We start from the raw sequence: 20,878 nt of genomic DNA, 5'->3' as shown, positions 1-20,878 counted from the left end.
CACTCTGTCTAAACCCACAAAAACAATACCAGAAATTGACGGGAAAACTGCCAAAAGTCTACTGTGGCTACACCACAGGACTGAGAAACAAGGCTCAGGGTTCTAAAACTCGCCGATCATCCCCAATTAGGGTCATAACCTCTGTTTTTACTTCAGCTAAACAAACAAAGTGGTTTTTAATGACAATAATGATAAGTCATGATTACTTATGTTTTCTCTCCCTTACTTTGGTTTTAATTACAATTTCTCATTAAAAATATTTTCACAAAAGTTTTTTAAGTATTTATGGGCAATTTTTTAACAGGAATTCCAAACAGATATAGAAATGATAGAATTAAAAAGTGATAGTTTTACAGCCCCCAATGAACTAACATAGCCCATCAGAGGTCATCCGTGGAATCGGCCCTTCTATGAACGACCAGCAGGGAATTTTACAATGGGCAGATCGGGTTCTCGTCACCTGCACGCAATCATCAATTTGAGCATCACTAACATAAAGACAACCAAGCATTATGTGCCTCTTGAAATAATGCAATATGAAGGACCCAGCACCACGCTGAAGTGTTCTGGCCAAAAAAAGAACCTGAATCCAAATAAACCTGTAGAGTGAAGGTATAGTTTACAGGAAATGTGGGAGAACAAGTGATGCCATAACCAAACAGCCAAATCTGAATGTGGGACAACCTAAGGGCCACTGCCTGACTTCTCACAATAACAGCGTGCAGGGAAAACATGAAAGAAACTGAACAGAGACCCACACGATGTATCATGCAAACGGATTGTACGGGTCTCATTTGGATTCTGATTCAAACAAACTAAAAGTGAAAACACATTTTTTTAACTAATCAAAAATGTCTCTGAAATCCAAAAATGCATTAAAATGTATTATGCTACATGGCGTGCCTCTGTGGCACAGTCAATTAAGCATCCAACTTTCGATTTCAGCTCAGGTCATGGGCTCACGGTTCGTGGGATCAAGCCCTGCATCAGGCTGCACGCTGAGAGCTCAGAGCCTACTTGGGATTCTCTCTCTCCCTCTCTCTCTGCACGCTCTCTCTCTCTCTCTCAAAATAGTAAACTTTAAACTATTCCACTTTTGCGTATGTTTTTAAATTTTCATAATAAAATATTTTAAAATTAAATTACTAAATTATTAAGTATTAATTTGAAGAATGATTTACAGTAATTTTTAGAAGATTTTCATCAAAAGCCACACTAAGTCAATGGTAAACATAATAATCCAACAGAATTCATGTCATATGCTAGATTTAAGGTGAAAAAAACCACCCTAGTAGCCACTACTGATAAGGCAAAAAAGCTTAACCAGGAAGGGAAAGTTTTGGGGGAAGTCCTCTCACCCAGGGACACCTATTCAGGAACCACTGATGTCAAAAGGTCCACGCATTCTGGAGCACCTGGGTGGCTCAGTCAGTTGAGCGCCCGACTTCAGCCCAGGTCATGATCTCGTGGTTCACAAGTTCAAGCCCCATGTCGGGCTCTGTGCTGACAGCTCAGAGCCTGGAGCCTGCTTCAGATTCTGTGTCTCCCTCCTTCTCTCTGCCCCTCTCTAGCTTACTCTCTCTCTCCCTCTCTCAAAAATAAAATAAAAACATTGTTTTAATTTAAATATTAAAAGGTCCATGCATTCTGTTAACAGCACTCCTGAGTTACTCCAGAGCAGCTGCCAGATACAGACTAGAGACCAATTACTGCCCAAAGAGAGGGTCCACTGTCCTAAGAGCCTGCCCGTCCCTACTATTTTATAACGATATACTCTTTGCTCTTATCCCTGTGAAAACAGGAAGAACGACATTTTTGAAGGAAAAAGGATGACAGTTGCATACACATATAGTCACCACACACACAGGCATACTCACTAAACACACACACATACACACACACACACACACACAATCCCTATCCCGGCCCATTCCATTTCAAAAAGAGTAAGACTAATTCTCCCTTGAAAGGATCTGTCAACAGCTCAAATAATCAGATTGTTTCATAGGCTGAGCCAAGCATGTCAAAAGAGTGACAAGAACTATATCCTCCTGGGAAAGACAGGCTCTGACTTTTCCAGCAATAATTTTGCCTGCTTCTGAATGGCAATGGAATTAAAGATCTGCCCTCTCCCTCTACATAACTCACCACTCCTCCACATGAAGACGGCTAACAAAACCAATTCCCCAGTGACAAAAGGGTACAGTGATAGGGCTCCACATTTACAGAACAAGTTATCAGCAGTAATACACGGTCACACTGTCTCTTTGAACTTACATATTTTCCTTCTAACATTTCATATATACACATACGTAACATAACAAGACATGAATACACTGATGTAAGTATAAAGTAAATATATGACTTCAACTGTCCAGACATGAAAATCAACAAGGTGCTTACCTGAACTGGGTTGACAAATTTCCCTTCAATCTTCATGATGCTAGAAGTTCCCAGGTCATCTGGACTAAGGGAGAAAGTCAATTCAGATTCTCTCTCTATAGGGATCTTCTCCAGTTTAAACTGAATGGTGGTATTGTTCAGGATGTGAAAAGCTGGCATAACAGAGAAAAATGACAGATTGGAAAAACTAGTATTTATCGCATCATTGCTGATTAAGTATAGGGTAAATAAAATAGAGCCCATGAGTCATTAGGCCCAGAGGGCAGAAAGGCTTGGCACCTGGGGTGCGCGATTGAGTACAAACTTATATTACTATCCTAAGAACAAAACCCATAGTAAGCAGAGTACAACATAAACTTATACACAAAAAGAATCAATATTTTCATGACATGCTCCATTTGATGGCTTCAAAATACAATGGGGTGAACATTAATCCAGGCGAGGTCTCTAAGCTTCCCTTAGCCTCCCAAGCCAGCATTTTCCAAACCGAACTGCTCATCCCCTACCCAGTTTTCAATTACAGATTGCTCCCTCTTACTGGGCATACATCAAAATCAAGAACAATATCAGGTTCTAAGTGAACAAGCAGAGAAAACAGTCTTGGGAGAAGGAGGTTAAGTGAACTGGTGAATTAACATCTGAGAACCACAGAAGGAGAAGTTCTCAGAGGCATGAATTTCTTCACCAATAAGTAAAGCCAGGCTTTAGGGCTCACCTGATGTCTGCAAATGCCAAGACTAATAATAGATTGAACTGTTTGGTTTTAGCAGATCAGATCGAGAACACAAATACAGGCATTTTATTCCTAGAACTCTGGACCACCAACCCATTACAGAGGATGGAAGAATACTGAAAGGGAAATACACCATCTGCAGACTAAATTTCATATTCCACTTACGTCAATCCCTCCAGCTATCTTGGACTACAATATTTAACTAGCAAAGACCTACAGCTGGAACTGAAAAAAAACAGATGTATTTGACCAAATTAAATAACTCTCTAGGGGTACCTGGATGCTCAGTCAGTTGAGCGTCCAACTTCAGCTTAGGTCATGATTTCATGAGTTTGAGCCCCACATCGAGCTCTCTGCTGTCAGCGCAGATCCTCTGTCCCTCTCTCTCTGCCCCTCCCCTGCTCACGCTCTCTCTCAGAAAAATAAACCTTTTTTAAAATTAAAATAAATCGGGCGCCTGGGTGGGTCAGAAGGTTGAGTGTCTTGACTTTGGGCCAGGTCATGATCTCGCGGTTCGTGAGTTCAAGCCTCGCATCGGGCTCTGTGTTGACAGCACGGAATCTGGAGTCTGCTTCAGATTTTGTGTCTCCCTCTCTCTCTCTGCCCCTGGCCTGCTCACACTCATCTCTCAAAAATAAATAAAAATTTAAAAAAATAAAAAATAAAATAATGCTCTAACAGACCCCACCCTCTAAAGCAACCCTGTAAATAAGCACTCACCCAATGCTAAAGAGCGCCACTTAAAAAAAAAAAAATCTTACTTTGCCAAATATGGTTTCTAATGGAAAAAACTAAAAACATACCAACCCGATATGAAGCATTCTATTAAAACTCTATTTGAATTTCTTAAATATTCACTGGGGATAATTATAATTTTTTTTTTTTTTTTTTTTTTTTTTTTTTTGAGAGAGAACAATGGAGGAGGAGCAGAGAAAGAAAGGGACAAAGATCTGAAGCGGGCTCTGCATTGACAGCAGCGAGCCCAACGCGGGGCTTGAGCTCACAAACCATGAGATCATGATGGGAACCAAAGCTGGACGCTTAACCCACTGAGCCATCCGGGCATCCCTCACTGGCGATAATTCTAAACAAAAAGGTTATTTGTTGTTGTTTTTAGCAAAGTACTACATAAGCTGGGTTAAGAATCTTTAGATAAAATGAGACAAAAGATTTACGCTCCTCACCTTGACCTCTATGCAAAGATTCAAAGAAATCATGTCGGGTGAAATGAGCTTCCTCTTGACTATTGGCGCTGGCAGACCCAGAAGGAGAACCAAACGCCCGGCTGACATCGGACCCAGGACCCTCTCTGCCTGCCAACTGGGTGCAATTCAAAGAATATAACTTAATGTCTTTAATTTCCACCTGCAGGCGGTCACTTCTGGATTCATCATCTCCCGACACAAAATTCTGGATGAATATCTGCCCCAAGTGTCCCACCAACAACTCAGGACTCCCAGGCTTTCGAGGGATTGAAACAACAGGGGATTCGATGTTTATGTTCAAGATTAGCTTCACGGTGTCAGAATGAGACCCAGCGAGGCCAAACCCATACGTTTCATTTTCTTCAAAGATGGAGGCTTCCCGAGTCTTCCTTGGAGTTTCAAAGAGTGACACCATCTCACTGTATTCGGCCGTCTTGGTGGCGAGTACCGTAGTGACTTTGGTAGCTGCGCTTTTCAGCATACTTCGGAAATTCTCCTCCAGTTCATCCATGGACAATGTCAACTCCTTCAAGAATTTGGCCGAGTGGTTATAATGCAAGGAAGCCATCTTGAGGTTGAGAAAACACTCCTGTTTAGATTTCTCAACAAATGTGAAACTCAAAGCTTCACTGAGGGCTGCATCTTCCATTCTGACAAATACAGATTCAAAGTAGCCAATATCGCTAACGATATTTTCATAGCCTATGGAATTCCCAATGCTGACAACGTACTGGTTCTTAACATTATCTTGTGTCAGGTCCATAAGCTGCAAGCAGCCGAGAGAACCGTTCACGTCAAACGTGCCGCCCATCGAAACGTTCACTTTGGTGCCGCCAATGCTCGCGGTGGCGATTTTTCTGCCATGTTTCTCGCCGTTGGCCATTCCCACCGTCCGAACGAGCAGTAAGTTAAGCCTGTGGATCTCCACTGCAACCTCAGTGTTTTGTTCGTATGTAGACTGGTAAGTTCCTTCTTCCCTAAAGCTTCTTTCAAAATCGGTCATTAAAGGCTGAGGACTCAAATCGTCTTTTTCCTTGGGAAAAGATTTTTGAAGAAAACCAATCAGTTCCACGATGGTCTCCGGGTTTAGGATAATATCCAAATTATTCACCTGCAATGAAATCACCTGAAGAGTGCTGTCCAAATTCATCGACGGGCACTCTGAACTCACAAACTGATATTCCAGTTTAATGAGGGACTCCTGTTCTTTGGTGAGAATTTTCTCAAGGGCAACACCAGTAGCTGACGGGTCGTTCAGCGCGGCAGCATTGGTGAGGTGAACCGCATCGGGTCCAGAGACAGGGGACTGGGCCCTGCTATCCCGGAGGCTTCCTGTTGGGATATCAAAGCTCAGGTTCTTATGCGAAGCCATCAGAAGGTCAAAATCGGCACCGTATGTCTGCATCGTGTCCACCAGGAGCAAACCGTGAACCGTCAGGGAGACCTCAGCATCATAAGGCCTCTTCACAAAGTGAGCATTGGTCCCAAACACCTTGAGCACGGAAATGTACCGGCCATTGGTCTCAACACCAAGCTGCATACAGTTCACCTTAAATTCAGCCAGGAGGAGCTGTGATTCCACCAGAACCTCCCGGGTATGCTGCTCTAACATCACAAAGCTCTGGGTTAAATTCATTACCGAGTCCTGCAAACTTCCCCGCTGCCCCGCTTGGGGAAAAATCTGCTCTTTAAACTGAGTGTCAGAAGCCTTCGTTTCTGGGGTGGTCAGGAGAGCAAAGCAATTCTTCAGGGCAGATATTTTATCTTCATTGATGTGGATTTTTAAGTCTGGTAGGTTGCCCGAGAGCACGGCTCCAGGGTACTTGGGATCTGAAGTATAAATCAATCGACGTTCTAACTGTAGGTGAACGTTGAATTTCTCAACCACATGGGTTGGTCCCACATCAATATCCTGGACATGCTTCCAATTGTCCTTCACTCGTCCAACCATGATCTGGAGGTCCATAAACGAGAGGGAGTACCTCTCATACATCTTCGTGCTCATTAAGTGCGCTTGAAGCTGCTCTTCACTGAACTCAACCCCAGGAAATGGAGGTGTTTTCCCTCCATTACTGCTGCTTGTCTCAGGAGGTGGGGTGTTGGGAGGTGTGGCAAGAGGTGTCTTATATTCGTCATCACTAAACTGGTTCTCTTCAGATGCCGGCCCATCCCCACTCTTCCTCTTGGCGTCATCTGCAGATAAAAAAGAGAAGATTCGGAGTATATGTCTGCTCCTTCCTTACTCTTTCCTTCCATGTAATAGTTAAGGAAAAGAGAGAATCAACCAACCACAACTTTACAAAATAGATGGATGAAAGCTCTAAGCATAATATTCTCATTTTACCAGTGATTCAGTGTAAACTTGTTTATGAATTTTGAAATCAAGACACAAGACAGAATTCTAAGATGGAGCCCTGCTGACACAGGGACACGCGTCGGGGAGCAGAGACCAGTAACCCACTTCCCCGCCACCTGAGCTGCACTGCCACGAGCCGCTCTCAGCAGCCATTCTTACATCACTCTCCACAATCATCTATCTGTTCACCTTGTTCCCCACACTAGAACGTTCCAAAAGAACACAGGTCCCATCTGTCTTACTCACCAATACCCCGAGTGCCCAGATCGGTGCTTGGCAAGCAGTAACTACTCAGCATCACACTCCAGCCCCAGAGCCCACCCTCAACCCCTCTCTTCTACAGACTTCTACAGCCCAGTCTTGTACACCTCAGCATGGAGTCAACTACAAAATCACACCACTGGGTCCTCTCACCCACATCTCCGCTCCATGTTTATGCTGTACAAGTTCAAGTAGGTGCTTTCCATGGTTGTGAGATCCTCTTCTTTAGATATGATCCCCCTTTAACATCCCTCATAGCACCAAACTTTCCCACTCCCGTTCAAACCCTCTACCTCTTGTCTTTTGGGGCTTACCTCAGTGAAGATAAGGCTGAGTTTATTTGATAAGCTCCCTCAGCCTTTTACCCCATGAATCCCCTTTCTTCCCCCCATCTCAAGGTAAACAATAAATACTGTTTTAGATCTAATGACAGTAACAAAATAACCTCCCAGGAGTCCCTTTTGATATATGTCCCTTATGTCCCTAAATAGATTAAATCTCCGTTCTTGAAATAAAGTGCTGAGAAATAGTGTTTCTTGAAATACAAAACGTGAAGGGCACCCAGGTGGTTCAGTCGGTTAAGCGTCCAACTCTTGATTTCAGCTCAGGTCATGATCTCATGGTTCCTAAGACTGAGCCCCACACTGGGCTTTACACTGACATCACAGAGCCTGCTTGGGATTCTCCCTCTCTCTCTGCCCCTCCCCTGCTCGTGCTTGCTCGCACGCTCTCTCTCTCTCTCAAAATAAATAAACTTTAGGGGCGCCTGGGTGGCTCAGTCGGTTGAGCGGCCGACTTCGGCTCAGGTCATGATCTCACGGTCCGTGAGTTCGAGCCCCGTGTCGGGCTCTGTGCTGACAGCTCGGAGCCTGGAGCCTGTTTCGGATTCTGTGTCTCCCTCTCTCTGACCCTCCCCCATTCATGCTCTGTCTCTCTCTGTCTCAAAAATAAATAAATGTTAAAAAATAAATAAATAAATAAATAAATAAACTTTAAAAAATAAACTAAAATACAAAATGTGACATAAGAAATACAAATAAAAACCGCAATGAGATACTACTTTCCACTCATAAAAAACAGGCTATAATGCAAAAGACGCGTAACAAGTGTTGGCAAGGACGTAAAGAAATCGAAACCCTCATACATCACTGGTAAGATAGTAAAATGGTGCTGCCTTTTGGAAAACAGTCTGGCAATTCTTCAAAATGTTAAACATGAAGGTCACCATGTGACCCAGCAATTCCACACTGAGATACACCCAAGAGTTTGAAAATATGTGTACATAAAAGCCTGTACATGAACGTTCACAGCAGACACAACCCAAATGTCCACGAGTTGATGAACACATGAACAAAACGTGGCATATTCACCCAAAGGAATATTATTCAGGCACAAATAGGAATGAGGTAGAATCTTCACCACAGATAAATCTTGAAAACAGCATGCTAAGTGAAAAAAGTTAGACATAAAAGGCCACATACTGCATGACTGCATTCATATGAAATGTTCAGAAGAGTCAAATCCACAGATAGAAAGGTTAATGGCTGCCAGGGCCTGGGAGAGGGGATAATACAGAGTGACAAGGGATGGGTCTACCATTTCTTCATAGGATGATGAAAACGATCCAGATTAGATAAAGCAGTGAAAGGCATGATTCTGTCAATATCCCAATAACAGCTGCACTGTCCATCTTAAAACGTATCCCAATACAGCCATTATCAAAAAAAGTAACAAGTGAACTCTGGAGTTAAAACGTCATAAAAAACCTTTTTAAAACTTTACTTGGCTAAGAACAGACCGATCAATTTATGCAAGGTGATGTTTTTATCACTTCGTGTTCACACATACCTTGGGAATTTGTCAACAGCATTCTCCCTAGATCCACGACAACTAACACGGGATTCTTGAATTTGAAATCATCAGGAAATATCACCTGAGGGGCCGAAATATCTAGTCGCACGGTCCACCTTTTACTTTCCTCCTGTAGAAGTAAAATAAACTGCAAATAAATAATTTATAACACAACTACAAAAACTGAACAGCTTTATCAGCTGCGGCTCAAGCCTTTCTGAAAGCCACACCCAGGGTACGGAGTGACTTCAAGGTATTAGAGCAAAAAGTTTAAAACAAAAGTAGATCCAGGGGCACCTGGGTGGCTCAGTCAGTTAAACATCTGACTCTTGATTTCATCTCAGGTCATGATCTCAGTCGGTGAATTCAAATCCCGCTGAACTGTGCTGAGTGTGGAGCCTGCTTGGGATTCTCCTCTTCCCCCCCCCCTCGCCCCCCGCTTCTCTCTCTCCCCTCCCTCATGTGCTCTCCCTCTCTCAAAATAAATAAACTTAAAAAAAAAAAAAACACACAAGACAAAAGGAGATCCAAATGCGTAAGGATTTGAGCCATTATCACAGGCAAACGTTTAATGTGGGAGGAAAAAGGGGCGCCTGAGCGGCTCAGTCTGTTAGGTGTCTGACTTCGGCTCAGGTCATGATCTCACAGTTCGTGGGTTTGAGCCCCATGTCGGTCTCTGCGCTGACAGTGTGGAGCCTGCTTGGGATTCTCTCTCTCTCTCTCTCTCTCTCTCTCTCTCTCTCTCTCTCTCTCTCTCTCTCTCTCTCCCCCTCTTACTCTGTCCCTCCCCTGTTCTCTCTCTCTTCCCCCCCTCAAAATAAATAAACCTTTAAAGTAAATAAATATTAATAAAAATAAAAAAACGTAACAAGTCATGAGTCTATTCACTTTTCTTCTCTGCAACCAAAATCAGCCTCAAATATTTTGTATGTAGTAAAAAGCTAATTTACATAAATGTTTTCAAAAAGAACCCTCTTTGACTAAGAGAACCAATGGATACTAATTGTTGCAATTTGTGTTGAAACACGCACACACAAAAACAAGAAACAGGACTAATTCTCCCTGCCAGAGAACACACTGCCACCGGGTGACACAGAACCTTCCTGCTATCCCTTACGAGGACAGGGGCTCTGCCCTCCCGAGGGAGCCAGGCTCTACCGGCCCCACCTACTGTGGCATCTGAGCAGTGCACTTCCCTGCCACCGGCCCAGGAACTGAGTTCCGCTGGACGGTTAAGGTGTTTTCTTAAGGTGTCTCTCAGTTCTCCCGATCTAGGCATCCTTGTGTCAGCTGGTCACTTAGCATCACAAAGTAACTATCTCACCCTGGAATCAAAACCGGGCCACCACTGCAGTGGTCTTTCTTCTGATAATAGTAACTGAAGGGGCTGGGCCGCCTGGGTGGCTCGGTCGGTTAAGCGTCCAACTGTTGATCTCAGCTCTTGTGGTTTGTGGGTTTGAGCCCCACATTGGACTCTGCTGCTGACAGCGTGGAGCCTGCTTGGGATTCTGTCTCTCCCTCTCTCTGACCCTCTCCCACTTGCTCTGTCTCTCCGAAAAATAAATAAACTTAAAAAAAAAAAAAAAGTAAGTGAAGGGGGATGGTCTTCAGTGAAATACTGATAATATATCAGGTCTAGAAAATGGGACAAGAACAAGTCCTAAGAGTGTTCCAAGACTGATACAAGAAAGAAACATGGTCTAGTCCCAGTCACTTGTTTTTATTCATGAAACCCTGACTGTAAAAGACACGAGATTTTATTTTTTGCTAGTCAAAAAGGATTTCACATTTTTAGTTAATCATTGTGGTTGAAACTCGAGTAGGTAAAGAACTTGACGGAAAGAGTGCCTTCCCCTTCTGCTTGCCCCACTTACGATGAAATCACCCACTAGCAGACGATCGAGAGTCTGTCGGATTTCCGCCTTGGTCTGCATCTTCAGCCTGTTATACTGTCTTCGGGCAGTTTCTGCCACTCTCAGCTCAAGTTCAGACTGATAACCAAACCCTGCAAGATTAGAGACACACAGACAGCAGAAGGAGAACTTTCAAACAGCTGGGTGGGAAAAGACAGCTGCAACATCTGTTCTCACCAAGAATTTCCAGCAAGGTTAAAAACCTGTCTGTACGAGAGCCTCTCCTGACTTCCACCTGCCCTGCTACTACATACAAAAACAGGGACGAGGCAAAAATGGGGGCACGGCCTGAGGGAGAAAGGCAGTACATGAGGGAAGGGCAACTCAGTCACTAGAATTCCTTAAACCATTTTCTGAACGATCCCAGACTATTCTAAATCTTGGGAGCATAACGTTACATTAAAAGAGAAAATTTAATTTGGAAGGAAATGCCTTCTATCTTCTATCGGTGCCAGAGCAATAAAGCCAAGACATTTACGGCTGTTGCTTACACAAAGACTCAAAAACTGGACCAAAAACTAAAATAGCTCCATTGTTATAAGGAGGGAGAGGGGATACACTTAGGAAAGGACCATTGTTTTATCAACCTCCCTGTCAACAAAAGTGCTTTTTCTGTTTCTGCGATCTCAAATCTCTTTTGGAAACCAAGGGAAGCATGAATAAAGCCGTGATGATAAAGAACAGTGCACGGATGAACTCAGTATTGAACGCTGCACCGGGCAGGGGAAACAGACCACCGACCCCGCCATCTACAGGGAAATCCTTGAGCATTCCTCCTCAGTTCACTGGCCTAAAGTATCCTGGGTAGCCAAGGAAACCACCACCCGAATGGAATGGAAAGCATTTTTTAAAATATGCAAAATGGAAGCAAAGAAAAAAAATATTTAAAGATATTGATTCCTTTTGGAAAAGTAACTTTCCAAGGACATCTACTTTAATCCCATAACTAAGGACAACCCCATCCATTTGCTCTCCAGGCCTTTCCTACCACTACCAGGTCACTTCGGTTTACAATAACCCTTGTCCAAAGCACTAAAAATGACACGAGAGAGGTCTTTAGAAAGCAACAGAAGATCAAACAAACAAAAAAGTTAACCTGAGGTATGAACCTTTCCCTTGTAGAAAAAGTCTGCTACTTTTTTAATAGCCTGGGGATTGTATATGATGTTCAAGGGCCTCGTGCTGACATTCAGCCGCCTCTCAAAATGGCTGTGCACTGGATTTCTCTCATACAGCATCTCAAAAACTGGGTCATCTGGGTCCGCAGCTAAAGGGAAGAACCAGAGAAAGAAAATGGAACACAACAAAAACAATCACCTTATTCTTGATAACCCATAAGGAATTCTGGGAAAAAGACATTTTCTAAATTATTTTCCAACTAGTTCTCTCTTATGAAAATTTTACAAAACAGAGACTCTAATAAGGATGGACTCTAACTTTCAACAAGAATCCTTGAGAGCGGGCTATTGCGATCACTCCCATTATGGAAACCCAGGCTCGAGAAGCCCTGCGAGTTTACCCCAGTCACACACGGGTTAACAGAGAACATGGTCTCCAAGACGAACACAGACGCACACAACAAACCACTGGGACAAAACAGGACACACTCCCTCTTACGACTGACCGAGACTACCGATCCATAATCACCACATTTTTAAAGATTAGTTTTAAGAACAGATGACAAATTACCAGGAGTCTGATCACTTCTGTCTGCGGATGTTGTCTGGAGACCAAAAGACTGTGAGACTCTGCCAACTTCTTTTTGCTATTAAAACATACACAAAATGCATAAATGTCAGGTGAGCGGGGACAATTTGCCGTGCACACACTTGCTTGAGCTCTGCCCCTTGACATCACTCTCGCTTAGCACAACCAAATCCAAACTCATCTGACATCAGAATACAGAGGACTTCCAGACTGATCTCCCAGGTCTGTGCCTTTTTCCAACCTAAAATGGACAGCAAGCATGCTACTCTGCAGTCAGTGCGTCGAATGAATGATTGCTAAATGAGTATGAAGTAGGTACATAACTTCCTTAGACTTTCACTTTGCACTCCCGCCCTCTCTACAATCACCCCCTGAAAAAAATCACAGACAGGGCAAGTGGCTAAATACTCAACTACTGTGACGCATCTGTGCCCACTTAGTAAGATCAAAGATCTAATTAAAAAAGTATACTGAGTATACAAAATTATACATATAGAGATAACTTGAAGTGGTTCTCTTGGAACTCCGCAAAAGAAGAGACTTCCCATCAGTGACCAATGATCAGAAGGCATGAAAATGAATTCCAGACAGAGATGGAACCATTGACTTCGTAATGCAGAAAATAATGGTGCTTATGGCAATCTCTTCCAAAACAGAGCAAACTATTCCACAGCAGTTACGGCACAGAAGAGAAAGGCGCTGCCGTAAATCCCTCCAACATCCATTGTCTGACAAATTCAAACAGCTTACTGGATTCCAGGTTGTTTTTCATCGGCCCACCCTTCTCAAGATGACCAAATGAAGCGAGTTAATATTGCTTATGGCTGGCCTAACACAGACCACAGTGCACCACCCCCTGGACAAAGCAGCCGTCCTACCGCTGTACGTACTGAATTAGGGAACACCAGAAGGGGAAACACAGTTCCTTCTGTGGCCAGGTCTCGAAGAAACAGTCCACCCAACCGGACTGAGAGCAAGGAGGAATTTCTTCGAGGAAGAGACTCTGACAGTAGTTTCACATCTACAAAAAAATAAATGTAAGAGCTAACACTGTGCCATGACACCCCAAAGCACTTTACAAGTATGAGATACAATATTTTGCAGAGGACAATTAAGTATCATGAAGTCTTTTGCCTCGAAAACAGAACAAAAAATCCTATTTATATATCGATAGGTGCATATAAATCTCTCTACAGGAACACATAAGGAATATGAGAAGTTGCCTAACAGCATGAATTCTAAACAGAGCATATTACAATGAAGTTCAAGCAATCTGCTGGTTCACACTACGTTTATGAAATCTCAGCTCTCAAGATTATAAAGTCAAACAAACTGCTGATCAGTCACCTTTATATTACTGAGATATGTGCCTATCTTATGGACCAAAATAAAAATATTGGTGAGATGTGAAAAACCAATGCCTGCACATTTATACACCTTTAATTCAAAGTCACAGCAGCAGGTCAAACATGGTCAATCCTCGTTATTCATGGGTTCCAGTTTTGTGAATTCACCTACTCACTAAAATTTATTTATAACCCGAGATCAACCTTCACTGTGCTTCTCAGGACACGCGCAGAGCAGAAAGAAACCTGAGTCCGCTGACGTGCCTGCTCGCGGCCAAGGCCGAAGCAGGCAGCACTGCTCTGCCTTCCTGGCTAGGCTTGGTTCACACCGCACACAAGAGCCCCTCTCGTGGTCTATTTAGTGCCAAGTTTTTTGCATTTTTGTGCTTTCTGTTGGTGATTTCACCATTTAAAATGGCCCCCGAGCATAGTGAAGCGCTGTGCCTTACGGTAGACGAGCTTCACTCAGGCACGAGTTACGGTGCCGCTGGCCACGAGCTCAGTATTAATGTCTCAACGACACATGTTAAATAAGTGTCTTTAAACACAGACACGCAAGAAACAAGGTTCTGTACCGATCCCTTGGTGGATGTTCTGACCAGAGGCTGGCAGGCACCTAACCTCGTACGCCCCCTAGTGGCACTGACTCAGCAGTCAATCATTCAGTGCTCACCGCAACTTTCTAAAACATAACTACCACGAATAAGGAGACTCCAGTGGACCCTGGTGCCAGGGGAGAGAAACAGCATCAGGCGGTTCCCTGGGGGCAGCACCTGAAAACTCGAGCTGCATAAACGCGCTCTCCTGCGTCTGCAGGGCGCCCGGCTCCTGGTGCAGCAAGGTCACAGTGCCCCGCTGTAGCTGCAAGTTCAGTCTGGCAAAGATGTGGTCCCGCTTCGTATACGTGTTCACACAGGAGGCGTCGGCAGTGGGGTCAAAAAACTCCTCAGTGCCTGAGCGTGAGGAAGAAAAGACTTTAGGGGAAAACAGGACAATTAAAATGGCACCACCAGGCACGCTACCAAAGTTACGATGACATTATTGAACTATCTCCCCCTTTTTTCAGGAAGAACCTCAAAGTCATGGGTGACTGTTTCATTCCTGATGTAAAACGATCCTATTTTGTAAGAGATCTTATCAACTTATTCTCAAACAAGGAAGGATATTAAGATTCATGACAAAGTACGACATCAGCAACACAGCACGCCCGACACAGTGACATGTTCCACGTCCGCGCCGTCCAGCACAGGAGCCGCCAACCGCAAGTGCCTTCGAGCACCGCGGCTAACGTGGCTTGAAACAGAAAAGAATTCTTAATTTTAATTAATTTAAACCTAAATAGCCATCTGTGACTACGGCTACCAAAACGGACAGCGTGGGTCTGAAGAGCAGCCCTGGACCGATATTCAAGCTTCAGAGCTTAAACCTTTTGAACTTGCTCACTTCTCCTACAATCATGACCCCTCAGATCTACCTGGAACTGTGCTAATTATTCAAATTTAGTAACAAAGTTGCAGATGAAGTATCTCTCAAAATTTCCTCCATCTGAATCTGTGAACATGACACAAACCATTTTACAAACGTCTATTTTTTTTAATGTTAATTTTTGAGAGAAAGAGAGAGAGACGGAGGGAGGGAGGGAGAGAGGGCAGGGAGAGAGGGAGACATAGAATCCAAAGCAGGTTCCAGGCTCTGAGCTGTCAGCACAGAGTCTGACGCGGGGCTCAAACTCACGGACTGCAAGATCATGACCTCGAAGTCAGACGCTTAACCAACTGAGCCACCCAAGGGCCCCAAATGTCTACTTTTTTCATTTGAAAAATACCATGGGCCATTGCACAAATAACAGACGAATTCTGATGAACCAAGTGTCTCCCTTAGCAACTGGGCCAGGGCAGGGAAGTGAGGGCCAGCTCCCCCTTACCTAGGATCTCCTCGGGGTTCCACTGTTCATGCTGTTCTGCTGAAAGACCCTCGACCACTCTCCCCTCAGGGCTCTGCTGCCCGTACCAGCCTCCCCAGCCAGGAAACCAGGACTGAAGGTACTGCAGCATCCAGCTGCCTCCGCTGGGCTCTGGGTCCCCAGGAGAGTCGCCTGGAGAATCAAATTGAGGCTCTCGTAGGCTCTGTGTCAACCAGAAATGAGCAAACATGAGTCCCCAAGACAGAAACAAGAGGTCATGCGCCGCTGACTATTCTTTGCCCCCAGAGAAGCACATCAAGACTGAAGCATTCTGAGCGCGTTGGCTCTGAACACATCTTCTCACAGAGGATTTCTTACCTCTGCCAATTCTTCTTGTTTGTGAAATCGTTCATGAACCAGTTCACGCAAAATCTTCAACTCCTCAAAGCTCTGTTCCTCTTCAATCCGACACATTTCCTCCTGTTTTGGGTTAAAACAAAACAAACAAAATGGGTCTTATAGCTCCAGAGAAACTGGACACCTTCACTGACCACAAGTACTGTGAGGGAATCTATCTGAGCCCAACATTCCCACTTAAAGCCAAGGAACAATGAAGATGAATAGTTTCAGCTTTTCCACACACAATGCAATAGATTTTATTTGGTCTCTGGGGACTAACAGCAAATACAGAAGGAGCAGAGAACAGTGCTTGGTTGAAAATTAGTAACTGGGGGCGCCTGGGTGGCTCAGTCAGTTGAGCGTCCAACTCTTGATTTTGGCTCAGGTCATGATCTCTGGATTAGTGAGTTCAAGCCCTACACCGGTGCTGACAGGGCTGAGCCTGTTTGGGATCGTCTCTCTCGCTCTCTCTGCCCCTCCCCTCCTCTCTCTCTCAAAATAAATAAATAAACTTTAAAAAAAAAAAAAAAAAAAAAGAGGGGCGCCTGAGTGGCTCAGTCAGTTGGGCGTCCGACTTCGGCTCAGGTCATGATCTCACTGCTTGTGAGTTCGAGCCCCACGTCAGGCTCTATGCTGACAGCTCAGAGCCTGCAGCCTGCTTCAGATTCTGTCTCCATCTCTCTGCCCCTCTCCAGCTGTGCTCTGTCTCCTTCTCTCTCAAATATAAATAAACATTAAAAAAAATTAAAAAAAGAAAAGAAAGAAAAGGAGTAACTGAAGCGTAGGTGCCGCTACACTACCGCGTGCACGGTCCCGACAGAGGCGCCAAAGTGTTTTCATGCGCGTGACCTCCGTTACTCAAAGTAGGGGGCTATTTGGTATCCCTCCCACTTCAGATGAGGAAACTGAGGACCACGTTTACACCGTAAGTGTGCGGTGTAAACAGTTCCTGTACGTGTCATGTGGGACATCAGCAAGGACGTGCTCATCTTAACGTGCTTCCTGCCAGTTAGGAAAGAACAGTGGTGGCCAGCTACGTACAAGGATAAAAAAGAAAGCAGAATTAACTGTCCTAAACCGTTTCTTACACCCTAACATCAAGAAAAAGAAGATTAAGGGGCGCCTGGATGGAGTCCAACTTCGGCTCGGGGCATGATCTTGCAGTTCATGAGTTCGAGCCCTGCATCAGGCTCTGTATTGACAGCTCAGAGCCTGGAGCCTGCTTTGGGGTCTGTGTCTCCCTCTCTCTCTGCCCCTTCCCCACTCATGCTCTGTCTCTCTCTCTCTCTCTCTCTCTCTCTCAAAAATAAATAAACATTAAAAAAAAAATTTTTTTTAAGAAAAAGGACATTATGTTTACTTTCTCCCCTCACTGTGAGTTTATACTTCTCTCTCCCTCCATGTCTTTGCCTGTGCCTTTAAGAAAACCATCCAAAACGAAATGTCTGGTTTATTCCAACCTTTTCATAAGGTTCCTATGTCAGTAACCATGCCTGACTCTGGTGGAAAAGGCATTAACCAAGTGAGTGGGTCACGCCTCAGGGAGCCGGCAGGAGACACAGAGCACCGAGTGGCTCAGCACTGCCACTGGTGACCACACACTGGGTTGCTGTTACGGGCTGAATGTTTGCGACCCCCAAAATTCAAATGTTGGAGACATAACCCCCAGTGTGATGGGATTTGAAGGTGGGGCCTTTGGAAGATAATTCGGTTTAGTGCCCTTATAGGAAAAGGAAGACAGATCTCTCTCCACCCAAGAGAGGCCACGTGAGCATACAGTGAGAAGGCAACTGTCTACAAGTCCCAAGGAGACTCTTGCCAGAACCCAGCCCTACTGGCACCCTGATCTTGGACTTCGCAGCCTCCAGAACTGTGAGATACACAGCTGCTGTTTAAGGCCCTCGGTCTGTGGTATTTAGTGATAGCAGTCCGAGCTGAGACGGGTGCCGAAGGGAAACTTGGAAGTGTTTACTAAAGAACAGTTCATTGAGACACAGTACCTGTGCCAAAATACCGGACACGGTCTAAACTGCTATCGCAAAAACTGCTGCTCATAAACCCAAGACAAATCGAGGAACAGAACAATCCCCACTCCCTTCCCCAAGGAGACAGAGGCAGACAGACTAAAGCAGTGCAGTGGAGTCCCAGGCCAGGACTCCAGGGACAGTGGTTCTAAGGGCGTCCAGCCCTACGGTGACCTTGCCTTCACCTCCTGCTTCACCCCCTCCACCTAGCCTCTACCTCAAAAAACCTACGGTCAATGAAGTCAACTGGGATTGGGGAAAATATAGGCCAAAGTCTACAGGGATTAGTCAGAGACTCTGGAGGAAAAGAATACTGATGAGGACCAGGCTTTGAAGAGACACAGGTGATGAGATGGGTCCTACACAGGCAGCCAGGGGAGGAGGGGAGTGACACGAAGGCGTGACAGGACCATGGCCACCTTTATTCCTCCCCCACCGTGGTCTGGCTCTCCTCCAGCAACAGAAGGTGGAGGATGTTTCTGGCCAAGGCAGGGCCAGGGCCTTGCAAGAAGTTTTCACCTAGTAAAACCAACTCTACCCTCTAAAATTACAGTCGTTTGCCAGGGACTCTTATTTCCTCAAAGATTCCATTCTCTTCAGCTTTTGAGAGATGTTTTTATCCTCTGAATGAAGACATGACACGCAGGACAACAGCCCCCTCACCTTGTCGTCCGCAGGCAGCAAGCCTCCTTTCAGCTTGCTGAAGTATTTGTCGGTGTAAGACACAGCGTCGCGGGCGCGGTGTAACAAGAAGTCCCAGGTACAGCGCTTCCTCTCCTCTCTGATCTCATTCAGGTTAGCATTCAAAGCGAAATACCACCATTCTCGGCAGCTGAGGTGTTGCATGACAATGTTAATTACTTCTTACAATAAAAGCAACTAAAATGCCATCAACCCAGGGCAATCCACATAATCCTATTCCTTCCTCTTCTGAAATCTCTGTTCTCTCCTCAGCCAGCACTTTATGCCTGCAGCTCATTTTAACATTAGGCTAAACCCAACATGTGGCGAAAGTCCATCTGCTGGCAAAGAACATCAAAGAATAGATTCTCAACCCACACATCAATTGTAATATAATACTCGATTGGTCTCAATTACCCATAACGTAAGTCCCATCCACTGACAGATAATCAACTGGTGACCGCAAGGTAAAGACCATCTTAAGATGATCAGCAAGGATTTGGATACTAAAGAGTTTATATGGCACACTTCCGGAAAGACATGGAAATACACGGGATCTTTTAAAAGTTTTAGGGGCGTCTGGGTGGTGCAGTCGGTTGAGCGTCCGACTCAGGCTCCGGTCATGATCTCGCAGTTCGTGAGTTCGAGCCCCGCTGGGGCTCTGTGCTGACAGCTCAGAGCCTGGAGCCTGCTTCGGATTCTGTGTCTCCCTCTCTCTCTGCCCCTTCCCCACTCATGCTCTGTCTCTCAAAAATGAACAAAGTTAAAAAAAAAAATTTTTTTTTTTAATTTTAATATATTGGACTGGTCACGTTTATCACTACAACAGGAAAAGACTCCTTTTTGCCACAGAAGTTAGAAAGTGCACTACATAAATGCTGCCCTAACAACATGGGAGAACAGACAGAGGGAGGAAGGTTCAAAGACCACTACAAAGTGTTTCCTACACAGTCAGACCCCACCCGAGCAACGCCAGCTACTTGTCCAGCGAGGCGCAGAGGATCTTAACTCCACCGCACTCCATCTGACGGTAAACCCACGACACCAACTACATGTATGACAACAACACCAGCGTAGGTCAACAACAGAAATGGCACGGGAACAGCCAGAAAAATCGACCGTGTTTTTAGCTCCTCATCTCCTCAAACAAAAAAGCATTCTGTAACACACATGTCACATACGACATGTAACTGATAGGTCCTTACTTCTCCGATACAGCCACTCTGGGTTTCCACTTCCGGAACTTCACCTGCCTCTCCTTCCGTTCCAGCTCCTTGAGGAATTCCATGATTTGCCGGTGTTGCAGCTTTTCGTCAGAGGTTAAGAGATCAGTAGGTTAGAACTGACGTGTTTCGTTTACTCAGTTAAGACATCTCTCTACCAAGAACAACTCGTATTGGTCAAGCCGCTGAACTGAAATCCAGTGCAAACTGGAGACCACATATCCACATCAGGTGGCAATGGTCTCTGACCACGAACAGTGAGGTATTCAGATGTACTCCGTCACTCAGACTCTCAGTTCAGCACTTCAACGCGAAATCAAAACTAACCTGAGGGCAACCCGATCCAACCGTGTAACACACGGCGGGATCTTGCACCCCAGGAGACAGCCATGGGCTCATGTGCACTTCCTTTCCCACTACGGGCTGTGAAGTATCGAGACCCTTCTATCAAAGTGCTTCTTTCGCCCCAGTTACCGGTCCAACAGGGAGAATATAAACCACTGGGAAGAAAGAGAGTACCTGAGACAGTTTCAAGGGGATGGTCTCCAGATGAATATCACATTCAATGCGGGGGGTGTGTCGCGACCTCAGAGGTTCTTTGGAGCAATTTCTCTTCAAAAGAGCAGATGCACACACAGGTTCCAGGATGTAGTGATGATCGCGACTCTCCATGCTCTTGTCCATGGCCTCCTGGGTGTGACAAGAACGTCTGTCATTACAGCAAATGTTTTCAGGATCAAGTTACATGCTGGTAGTTATCTAATCTAGGGGATATTACCTCAGAATCCAAAATCAAGATAAAACAGGGAACCTAACGCTCTCTAGCATTTCTCCTAAAGTTTATTTATTTTGAGAGAGAGAGAAAAAGAGAGA

General features: G+C 44.8%; 1 protein-coding gene across 3 annotated transcripts in view; it reads right to left on the bottom strand.

The window, feature by feature from the left end:
• The window catches only part of VPS13D (vacuolar protein sorting 13 homolog D), a 255,302-nt gene that overhangs the window by 216,513 nt on the left and 17,911 nt on the right, over positions 1-20,878 (bottom strand). For all 3 annotated transcript variants that reach the window (XM_042998018.1, XM_042998020.1, XM_042998021.1), the window contains exons 8-20: positions 20,525-20,695; positions 19,988-20,088; positions 18,765-18,933; positions 16,057-16,158; positions 15,700-15,901; positions 14,549-14,728; positions 13,320-13,450; positions 12,412-12,487; positions 11,819-11,989; positions 10,684-10,814; positions 8,807-8,939; positions 4,321-6,534; positions 2,404-2,555 (exon numbers count right to left, since the gene is read on the bottom strand). In XM_042998018.1, coding sequence (XP_042853952.1) covers positions 2,404-2,555; positions 4,321-6,534; positions 8,807-8,939; positions 10,684-10,814; positions 11,819-11,989; positions 12,412-12,487; positions 13,320-13,450; positions 14,549-14,728; positions 15,700-15,901; positions 16,057-16,158; positions 18,765-18,933; positions 19,988-20,088; positions 20,525-20,695 — 3,933 coding nt within the window. The remainder of the gene's footprint in view (positions 1-2,403; positions 2,556-4,320; positions 6,535-8,806; positions 8,940-10,683; positions 10,815-11,818; positions 11,990-12,411; positions 12,488-13,319; positions 13,451-14,548; positions 14,729-15,699; positions 15,902-16,056; positions 16,159-18,764; positions 18,934-19,987; positions 20,089-20,524; positions 20,696-20,878) is intronic.

The sequence above is a fragment of the Panthera tigris genome, chromosome C1, assembly GCF_018350195.1.
Source record: "Panthera tigris isolate Pti1 chromosome C1, P.tigris_Pti1_mat1.1, whole genome shotgun sequence".
NCBI lineage: Eukaryota > Metazoa > Chordata > Mammalia > Carnivora > Felidae > Panthera > Panthera tigris.
The sequence above is the reverse complement of the archived record's forward strand: the minus strand, read 5'-3'. Positions and strand labels throughout refer to the sequence as shown.